The sequence below is a fragment of the Lipotes vexillifer genome, unplaced genomic scaffold (assembly GCF_000442215.2).
Source record: "Lipotes vexillifer unplaced genomic scaffold, Lipotes_vexillifer_v1.1 scaffold753, whole genome shotgun sequence".
Lineage (NCBI taxonomy): Eukaryota > Metazoa > Chordata > Mammalia > Artiodactyla > Lipotidae > Lipotes > Lipotes vexillifer.
Window position 1 is genome coordinate 697,903 of NW_006783618.1, and position 10,540 is coordinate 708,442.

Below are 10,540 nucleotides of genomic sequence, written 5' to 3' on the forward strand. Positions count from 1 at the left end.
CCCCCCCGCCGTGTGACCCTGGCTCCTTCCCTGCACACTCGGCCTTGGGTCAGGATCTTCAGGGCCCCTCCCCTCGGCCCCACGTGTGACAAGGCCTCACACCTGGCTGGCTCATGCACTGTTGGATAGTTTCCAGCTTAGTGGAGGCCAAGGCGCGGGCCTCCTCTGCAAAGCGGCGGTGTCCCTCATCGGTCAGCTTCCAGAGGCAGGATCGGGGCCGTGTGCTGGCGCCACCCTGCATGCTGACCGGCACTTTCTCAAAGCTGTCTCGGAAACAGAGATTGTGACGCACGGTATTCTTCCAGCCTTCAGGAGCCGTCCGGAAAAAGGGGAAATGTTGTCTGCAGACAGGGAGGAATGGTAAGGAGAGGTGTGGTCTCTCTGGGAGATGCCTTACCCTGGAGAATGTTCTCCCCCGGGGCCAGGAGCCTCAGCCCTTCTCTCACGTTGGAGAAGGGCAAGCTGGCCCACGACACACTCTGCCGACTAAGCATGTGTCAGACCGCCACCTGGCGCAGTGCTTGTGCAGAGCCTCACCTTACAGACCCAGTTCACTGCCCCCACTCCCTGGCTCGCTTTCCTCCCTCCCTCCAAGGGCTCAGGAGTTTGACTTGCAACAGGAACAGAGCAGAAATCAGGCCAACAAGCTCCTGTCAGAGGAATCCTGGTCAAGGAGGACGCCTCTTGAAGGTTAATACTCTGCGACTCTTCTGATAATACAGGGAAAAGGTCCGAGAAACTCGTCATACTCATGGGTACCCGACTCTCAAAGCTCAACGTAAATCCCTTCTTAAGCCCAGCTTCCCCGGGTCCTTGGGGAACAGGCTGTGCCAGGCAGTTCAGTCCAAAGGGAAAGCATGTGAGAAACTGTTGGGGAAACCAGATTTTATACTGGGTGTTCTTGAGAGGGAAGATGGGAGAATTTATGACCTGGGTGATTTTATATGTTAAGGAACTAGGGTATAAAAAGGTTGGAGTTTCTTAGATGTGAAAGGGGGTGGGGTGGCTATCTTCCTGTCTATGTGAGGTGTGGACACACAGTCGGGGGCAGCCCAGAACCAGTGCCTGGGAAAGGAGAAGCATCTCAGACCCAGATGGGGGAACTGAAGCAGCAGCCCAGGGTCTGGAAGGTATCAGAGCAGGGCCCTGCCCCCTCCCTTCGCCCTCCTCACAGGGCCCCCGGCACATACCGAGTGAAACTGTAGATCTGTTGCACGTTGAGGCCACAGGGGGAACTGTTTCTTAATGCCAGTGCAATTAGGTGGAAGTAATTGAGAGGGGGCCGGGACCACAGCCCCTCCTCCTGGCTGTTGGCTTGCCGAAGCCTCCGACTCTGGAGGGGGGCCCTTTTGTGAGGGGACGGGAGAGTCACAGAGGAGCTGTCATCCTGGTCCTCAGCCTCCTCCTCTTCTGTGAGCTAGAGGAGCACAGAGTAGGAACTGGTCCTGACTCCACGGCCTCTACTCCAGGGGTGCAGTGGCAGGAAGGGGTGGTGGTCTAGGGCCACCATCTGGGCTTCTCCCCAACCCAGGGCACAGCTAATTTCTGAACCCATTAACCCTTCATTAACCCTAAGAAAACAGAACTCTCTGCTGCATCATCCCCGTGCCCACCCTGCCTACATCCCAAGTCCATTCCACAGCCCAGAAATCCCTACCTCCCAGTTGCTGGGGGAAGAGGCAAACCGCTTCCGAGGGGGATACTGGTCTCCAGAAAGTGATGGCGACTCCACCACTGTGGCCTGTGGGCATTTGGCAAAGTCATCTTCTTTTGGGGGTGGCTGAGGGGAAGGGACTATGCTTGTCAGATTCTTCCCCTTACTGGGTTCTCGGACCTCCAGCTTTCCAGGGGGAAACACGATGTTGGGGTCTACCCACATCCACAGGTTGGGCTCGAAATCTGGACCTGTGCAGAGAAAAAGGAGATTGCGGGCCATAGGTCATGGGCTTTGGGTGTCCTGCCCAGGCCACAGGGCCATGTCAGAGAACTCACTCCCATCTACTCACCATCTTTATCAGGGTTGGGTTTTTTTTCCAGAGGTAGTTTTGGTGGCTCAACTATTCGGAGTTTATATCTGGCAACTAGCAAAAAGAAAAGAAGAGAGTCAAAACATCCTAGGATTTTCATTTCGGCCCCTTGAAGCTTCCCTGGGAGGTGGCTATGGGCCCTGCCTGGGAAGTTATGATGCCATATTCTACTGGTTTCCCCTTACCTCTCTGACCTTTTCATTCTCCTCTGCATTCTTCTCTTCTCACCCCACATTACGGCCCCTAAACCATCTCATTAATGCCTGTTACTTTAGTCAGTCACCATCTATAAACTCAAGGCTTACAAATCTTTATCTCTAGCCCAGACTTCTCTGCTAGCTCTTAACTAGAACTGCCCATGGGATAACCCACAGGCATTTTGAACAACATTTCTAAAACTCAACTCCACTTTCCTGCTCTTGCTGCTGCATTCCTTGTTTCAGCATATGGCACCATCTAACCAGCTGTCCAGGCTAGATACTTGGAAATCATTCTTTTTTTTTTTTTTTTTTTTTTTTGCGGTACGCGGGCCTCTCACTATTGTGGCCTCTCCCATTGTGGAGCACAGGCTCCGGACACGCAGGCGCAGCGGCCATGGCTCACGGGCCCAGCCACTCCGCAGCATGTGGGATCTTCCCAGACCGGGGCACGAACCCGTGTCCCCTGCATCGGCAGGCGGACTCTCAACCACTGTGCCACCAGGGAAGCTTTTCTCCATTTTTTAATTGAAATATAGTTGATTTACAATGTGTTTGTTTCAGGTGTACAGCAAAGTGATTCAGTTTTATACACACACACACACACACACACACACACACAAGCATATATATATACACATATTCTTTTTCAGATTCTTTTCCATTGTAGGTTATTACAAGATATTGAACATAGTTCCCTGTGCTCTACAGTAGGCCCTTGTTGGTTATCTATTTTATGTACAGTAGTCTGTATCTGTTAATCCCAAACTCCTAATTTATCCCCCCCACGCCCCCCCACCACTTCCCCTTTGGTCACCGTAAGTTTGTTTTCTGTGTCTGTGAGTGGAAATCATTCTTGACTCCTCTTTCCCGTACAGCCACACCCAATCAATCACCAGATTCTACCATCCTAGTCCAAGCCTATAACCTAAAAGGTCTGTTTATCTTCTGTTCTTTAACTTACCATATTGCAGTTTGAGTGATCTTCCCAAAATGTTAATCCAATCATGCCACCCTTCAGTGTAAAACCTTTTGATGGCTTTCCATTGCCTTTGGGCCAAATCTAAATTCCTGAGATAGTCTGCAAGGCCCTGGCTCCTCATCAGTGTTGAGTCATTCCTCCCAGGCTCTCCACCCATCTCCAACAGACCACATCTAGATCCTCTGCCTTCCCATAAGCTGTTCCCTTTGCTGGAAACACTCTTCCCTCTTCCTGCTTGCCTAGTTAATTGCTACTCACCCATCAGGTCTCTGTTTAAACATCTTTCTGAAGCAGGCCTTCTCTGACTACCTGTCCAAACACTCCTGTAGCACACATTTTATTGTAACTACCTGCTTAGTGTCTATCTCCAGGTCTGTCTCCTTCACTGCCTGGCGCATGGGAGGAGCTCAACTTAACTGGATGAATGAATACATGGTGGGCTCAGAGTAAATCAGGTATATATTAGAGCTAGCTGCTCGACATTGAAGCTGGCTTCTGGTCCATTTAGGGGGAACTATTTTTGTCCCCCTCATTGTCCCCATGAGTGTCATCATATTACAGATGGATCTAGGTTTTTGTCTGGAAAATGATGATATACTTATTAGAGAGCTCAGTAATTAGAAAGGATGCCCATTACATCGTTAACGTTCAACACAGTATTCTAAAAAGGAAAAAGTAGTAAGAGATATAAGAAAGAAAAAGGCAAAACTATAATTATTTACAGAAAAAAACATAGATTAACAGAAAACCATACAAAATCGATATATAAATTATTAGAACCAATAAGAGTCCAGCAAGTTTGCTGGATATAAGACCAACATACTAATCACCACTGTTCCTCTATACCAGCATTAAGAAACCGGAAAATAATTTTTTTTTCAAAAAGGTGCTGTTCACAATAGCAACCAAAGTTATAATCTAGGGGTTAACTCATCAAAGAATGGACCTTTATGTGAAAAAGATGTACCTACTACTTAAGGACCTAAAAGACTTCAATAAACAAAGACATATAATACATATTATAAAGATGCCAATTATCCTCAAATTAACCTATACATTTAATGCAGATATTATAACACATAAAGACTGAAAGGTGGGCTTCCCTGGTGGCGCAGTGGTTGAGAGTCCGCCTGCCGATGCAGGGGACACGGGTTCGTTCCCCGGTCCGGGAAGATCCCACATGCCGCGGAGCGGCTGGCCCTGTGAGCCATGGCCGCTGCGCCTGCGCGTCCGGAGCCTGTGCTCCGCAACGGGAGAGGCCACAACAGTGAGGGGCCCGCGGACCGCAAAAAAAAAAAAGAAAGATGGAAAGGTTCTGCACAGTAAAACTCACAAGGGAAAAAAAAATCAATAGATAATAAACCAGAAAAAAAATCATTTCCGGAACTCTCAATTCTCTGATAGACAGCTCCTACAAATAAAAAAATAAAAGGCTAATCTATACATGGGTAAGATACGAATCAGTATTCAGAAGGAGGGGCTACCTGAAGATGCTGAGCCTTACTAGTAATAGGAACACAATAAAAGAATGATATAATACTTTACATCAAACTGACAATTATAAAAAGAGGTGATACCAAGTGTTGGCAAAGATGCAGTGAAATAGGATCCTTTATTACATCTGAATAGGAACTGGTGCTGGTGAAGAATAATCGGGCAGCACTACAATTTACTGTCTAATCCTGGGTGTGTCTATTCAAGTTAATAGAAGAATTTATATACTAATTTTCATTGCTACCATCATCTACCAAATTCTCGGCCACTCCCCCTCATTTAGAGGAATTTAGTTCCTGGCTCACTGTCTCTAGTGCTACTCCTGCCTTAAATCTTGGCTATTTCAATAGATACATAGATGATTATCCTAATAACCTGGCCTCTAGTTTCCTGAACTCTTCTCCTCCCAGAATTCTGCCTTCCATCCTAATGTAGACAGTCCTCACTGTCATAACCTAAACCAATAACTGCAACCTCTCCATAACCTCATTTTTGCACCATGTAAAAACGCACCACCTCCTCTTTCCAGCCATCTCTTTTGATACCAACTGATAACCCCAGTCCATTGATCTATGGCTTTGGAGCACTTGTTTGGTTGGATTTAATCAGGGTGTGGTTTGGCCAAGCAAGTGTTCCAAAGCCATAGAAAGCTAAAGGAGTCAACGGTGTATGCAAGAGAGTGAGCCTGTTTGGGGGATTCCAGGTTAGTTACAGAGAGGACATCCTCTCTAACTCTGCTCTTTGAGAGCAGGGAAAGGGTGATGGGATCAACAGATGGGTGATCTCAGTGGGATCAAAGGATAGTGCCTCTGTCCATCTCCCTCCCCTGCTCTCTCTGACACAGGTGGCCCCATGCCTCCTCAAGGACAGTGTTTGAAATTTATTTTGGCCTCGGGAGGCTTGTGGGATCTTAGTTTCCTAAGCAGGGAGCAGTGAAAGCACCAAGTCCTAATCATTGGACGGCCAGGGAATTCCTGTCTCCTCTCTTTTCTGTTATAAATTTCTGTCTCTGGACCATTATCATCATTCAAATATGCTGTTAATTCTCTCATCTTGTTAAAAATAAGAACTTCTTTTGTCCCCACTTTCTGTGCCAGGCCACTACTCCATATTTTTGCTTTCCTTTGAGGAAGAACTCCTCGAAAGAATTGCCTGTACTTTGTCTCCACTTCCTCTCCCTTCCACACTTAAACGCTTGCCCATCAGTCTTTCTTCTCCACCACTCCACCAAAACCACTATGATCAAGGCTGCACTCCACCAAAACCATATAATCAAAGCTCTGCTTTGCTAAATCCAATAGTCAGCCCACCTCTGACCTGATCTCTCACAGCAGTGTTCCTGTCCTGTGACCACTCCTTCTTTGAAACACTTTCTTCACTTGGTTTCCAGGAAACCACAATACCAGTTTTGATTCTTAATGGTCATTTCCTCAGTTTTTTTTGGTTTATCTCCTCTCCAATCTCTTTAGAATGGAATGCCCCCCAGGGCTCATCCTTGGTTCTTCTCTATTCTCACCCCTTAAATGCCAGGCGTGTACCAAAGACTCTCAAAATTTATATCTGCATACCTCTCTCCAGAATTGCAGACTTATATATCCACCAGCTTACTCAACATTTCTACTTGGATATCTAAAAAATATCTCAAACTCAGCATGTTCAGAACAGAACTCCTGATTTTCCTCCCTAAATATCCTATCAGGAGCTTACCCCATCTCACTACAAGAAAACTCCATCCTTGCACTTGACCAGCCAAAAACTCTGAAGGAGTCATCCTCTAATCTCTCTTGTTTACACCACACATCCAATCCATCAAGCGAATCCACCTGGTTCTGCCTTCTCACCACATCCTCTGCCACCACCCTGGTGGTGCAGTCTGCCATCAGCTCTTGTCTGGATTACTACAGTAGCCCCCTAACTAGTCTCCTGGCTTCCCAGTCGCTCTACATTTACAGTGTACCCTCAACCCAGCAGCCACAGTGATCTTTTCAGACTATCATTCAGGATCAGCTACATACTTTGCAGGGCCCAGTGCAAAAGGAAAATGTGGGCCTCCTTGTTCAAAAATTATTAAAAATCTTAAGACAGTGATAGCAGGACGTTAAACCAAGTATAGGCACACTGTGCAATGGCACAGGTCACTCACTAAGCTGGCGGTCATGTCACTCCTCTGTTCCAAACCTTTCAACCATGCTGCATCTTACTTGGAGTCAACCCTAACGCCCTCAAAGGGGAAGAGGGCTCTTCCTGATCTCCGCTCCACGACCCACACGCTCTGAACTCTCCTCTTCATTTACTTTGATCCAGCCTCACTAGCCTCTTTACCAGTTCCTCCAGGCATATTCCTGAGGGTTTCTACACGGGCTATTTTTTCTGCCTGGGAAACTTTTCCTCTAAGTATCCTCCGGCTCACCATCTCACCTCCTTCAACTCTGCTCTGCTCATATACTATGTTCCCAATGAAGACCAACCCTCATATACAATGTTCCCAATGAAGACCAACCCTATTTAAAACTGTAGCTGCCACCACCTCCCAGCCCCCATTCCTGAGCCCTCTTAACATGTCCTTTTTTCCCCCATCTCAGTTATCACCTTATAATGTACCATTTATTTATTTGTTTGTTTGTTTGTTTATTTATTCATTTATTTATTTTGATGTGGATTGCCTCTGTGGCCCCAGTAGAATGTCAGCTCCATGAAGACTTGTCTGTTTTGTTCATGACGTATCACATGAGTGTCCAGCACAGTGCCTGGCAAATTGGAGGTGCTCAATAAATATTTCTTGAATCAGTGAAGATACAAGAATGTTCGTCAGCATCACTTATGGTGGCAAAGAGTTCCAATGGAGTTTTGTCTCCATCAGTAAGGAGAATTAAAATGCAAAAAGTAATGTATGCAGATGATAGATTACCACACTGCAATCAGAAATGATGAACCAGGGCTTCCCTGGTGACGCAGTGGTTGGGAGTCCACCTGCCGATGCAGGGGACACGGGTTCGTGCCCCGGTCCGGGAAGACCCCACATGCCACGGAGCGGCTGGGCCCGTGAGCCATGGCCACTGAGCCTGTGCGACCAGAGCCTGTGCTCCGCAACGGGAGAGGCCACAACAGTGAGAGGACTGCGTACCGCAAAAAAAAATAATAATAAATAAATAAAAAATAAATGATGAACCAGATTTGCATTTAGCAACTGAAATAACTCTCAAAAACAATTTGAATGAGGAAAAAAAAGCAATGAGTTTATGTAAATTAAGGTCACCTATAAAAGCAAAGTAATGCTAAACAGTTTTCAAAGATACACCTATCTAAAGACATTAAATGGATTAGGGTTGATACATAGGAGTGTGGGAGGTGACAAAAGTGGGTGGGGATTGAATGAGTTAATCCAAGTACTTTGCCCAAACAGATGGCAATCATGTACCGTGAATGTAGGAGGTGATTACCTCAAATCTCAACACTTGAGGACCAAACAAAAAAAGTTTTTAAAAGACAACGGTCAACTATCCATTCAGCAAATATTGAGCACCTCTAGGTGTCAGACAATGTATCAAGAGGTGGTATACAGCCACGAACAAAACCGATTTTAAAAAGATTTTAAGAGAAAGATGAACGAAAACATAGTGTGCCCCGATGGCGTAGGCGCCACGGAGAAAAGGCCGAGAAGAGGCTTAGAAAGTTCTGGGATTTAGCCGGGGCGGGTGGGGTAGGATTGAAAGGCCGTGTTCAGGCAGGACCCCTGCCCTCCCTGGGCTTTCCATCGAGGCGGGGACTCCATTGCCCGGAAAAAGTGGGGGCGGGGTGGGAGCTCCGGGGCTCAGCAAAGGGGGCGCGGGGCCCCTAACGTGACATAGTCACGGGGCTCTCGGGGGCGAATGGAGAGCAAGTCAAAGGCCGGGGAGCTTCCGGCCCGGCGCGCCCACGAACCTCCTACCCTGCGCGGCGCGCCCATCCCCCACGAGCCCCCTCTCGGACACTCACGGTTTTGTTCCGCTAAGGGCAGGTGCGTAGTGGTGAAGGCCAGAAAGCACTCGTTCCCCATGTCCCAGTCCAGCAGTCCCGGGACCTGGCCATGGAGGCTGCCCCAAAAGTCTAGGTGCTGGAGCTTCAGGTCCACGATTAGCTAGAGGAGGGAGAGCTAGCACAGGGTGGGAGAGTCTGGAGAGACTGATGCTGAGGCCTAGAAAGCACTTCCTCAAATACCCGTGCTCTGATTGACTTAGGTCGGAGCCCGCTCAGGTGTGCCCAGTCCAGCTGACACCCTTGCTCTCGAGCCTCCACGGAGTGCTTCTTGCCACGTCTTTCTGCAAGCCCCCCACCGCTTTCATTTGGGAACCTTGGGGGTCCAGAAGGCAGGTACCCCAGGCCCTCTTTCCCGTCTACATTTGCACCAAGCTCTTTTAGTTAGTAAATTAGTCTACCATTGAAGAATGATCCCGTGGTGGTATTAATAGCTACTTTCTAGAAGTGTGGAAGATTTCATGGTTTATCCAAGGTTCCATTTGTAAGTATATGGTGGAGATAGGATTAAAGGGTGATTTTTTTATTATTTTATTTTTTTGAATGGTGATATTTAAATTTTGTTTTTCATAATTTCAAATTTACCGAAAAGTCCCAAGAATACTATTTAAAAATCCAGTATACCTAAATCCTGTAACTCACCAATTATGAACATTTCATCACATTTTTGCTTTTGTCTCCAAGACATACGTTATTTTTTCTGAACTGTTTGAGAGTAATTTGCAGACGTCATGTCCCTTTACCCACAAATACTTCAGTGTGTATTTCCTAAAAACATGGATATTGGTTTACATAACCAGAAAATCAGAAACAAGAAAATCATCAAAATTTAACAATGATTCAATACTATGTTTAATATACACATTCTATTCAGATTTCACCAATTGTCCCAATAGTGTCCTTTATTTAATTTGTTTTCTGGTCTAGAATCCAATTCAGGATCATGCAGAGCATTTAATATTTATGTCTCTTTAGTCTCTAATCTGGAGCAGTTTCTCAGACTTTTATTTATTTATTTATTTATTTTTACTTTTTTTTTTGAATTTTATGTATTTATTTTTTATACAGCAGGTTCTTATTAGTTATCTATTTCATACATATTAGTGTATACATGTCAATTCCAATCTCCCAATTCATCCCACCACCCTCCCGCCAGACTTTTAAATCTTTCATAAGATTTACATTTTTGAAGAGTACAGGCCATTTATTTTGTAGAATGTCCCTAATTTCCTCATAATTAGACTTAGATTATGTGTTTTGGCAACAATACCAGAGAAGTGATGTTGTTTCCTTCTTAGTACATCACATCAAGGGGCCCAAGATGTCAGTTTGACTCATTATTTGTGGTATCCATCATGTTTCTCAACTGTGAAGTTACCTTTTTTTTTTTCTTTTGTAATTAGTAAGCAATTTGTGGGGAGATACTTTAAAGTGATCTAAAATCCTGTATCTCATCAAGTTTGGACCCACAGATTCTAGCGTCCATTTATGATTCTTGCCTAAATCAATCATTACTATCATGGGTGTGAAATGATGATTTTTTTTTTTTGACTGTGGGATCTTAGTTCCCCAACCAGGGGTTGAACCCAGGGCCACCATAACGAAAGCACTGAGTCCTAACCACTGGACCGCCTGGGAATTCCCTGATTTTTCTAAATCAATCATTCCATCTCCATTTATTTAGTTGGCATTCTGTTGTAAAGAAGAGCTTTTCCTTATCTCATTTTGTTTATTTGTTATCAGTATGGACTCAAAGGATTGATTCTTCTTTTTTTCTTCAAAGGATTGATTCTTATTTTACAGAGTGGATCGTAATTCAGTACTGT

At 45.7% G+C, this 10,540-nt stretch overlaps 1 protein-coding gene across 1 annotated transcript in view; it reads right to left on the minus strand.

Moving 5' to 3' along the window:
• FOXR1 (forkhead box R1) overlaps positions 1-8,805 on the minus strand; it is a 9,318-nt gene extending 513 nt beyond the window's left edge. The window contains exons 1-5 of the mRNA XM_007456299.1: positions 8,676-8,805; positions 2,007-2,081; positions 1,658-1,905; positions 1,191-1,417; positions 103-341 (exon numbers count right to left, since the gene is read on the minus strand). Of these exons, the coding sequence (XP_007456361.1) occupies positions 103-341; positions 1,191-1,417; positions 1,658-1,905; positions 2,007-2,081; positions 8,676-8,736 (850 nt within the window). The 5' untranslated portion in view covers positions 8,737-8,805. The remainder of the gene's footprint in view (positions 1-102; positions 342-1,190; positions 1,418-1,657; positions 1,906-2,006; positions 2,082-8,675) is intronic.
• Between the last annotated feature and the right edge of the window lie 1,735 nt (positions 8,806-10,540).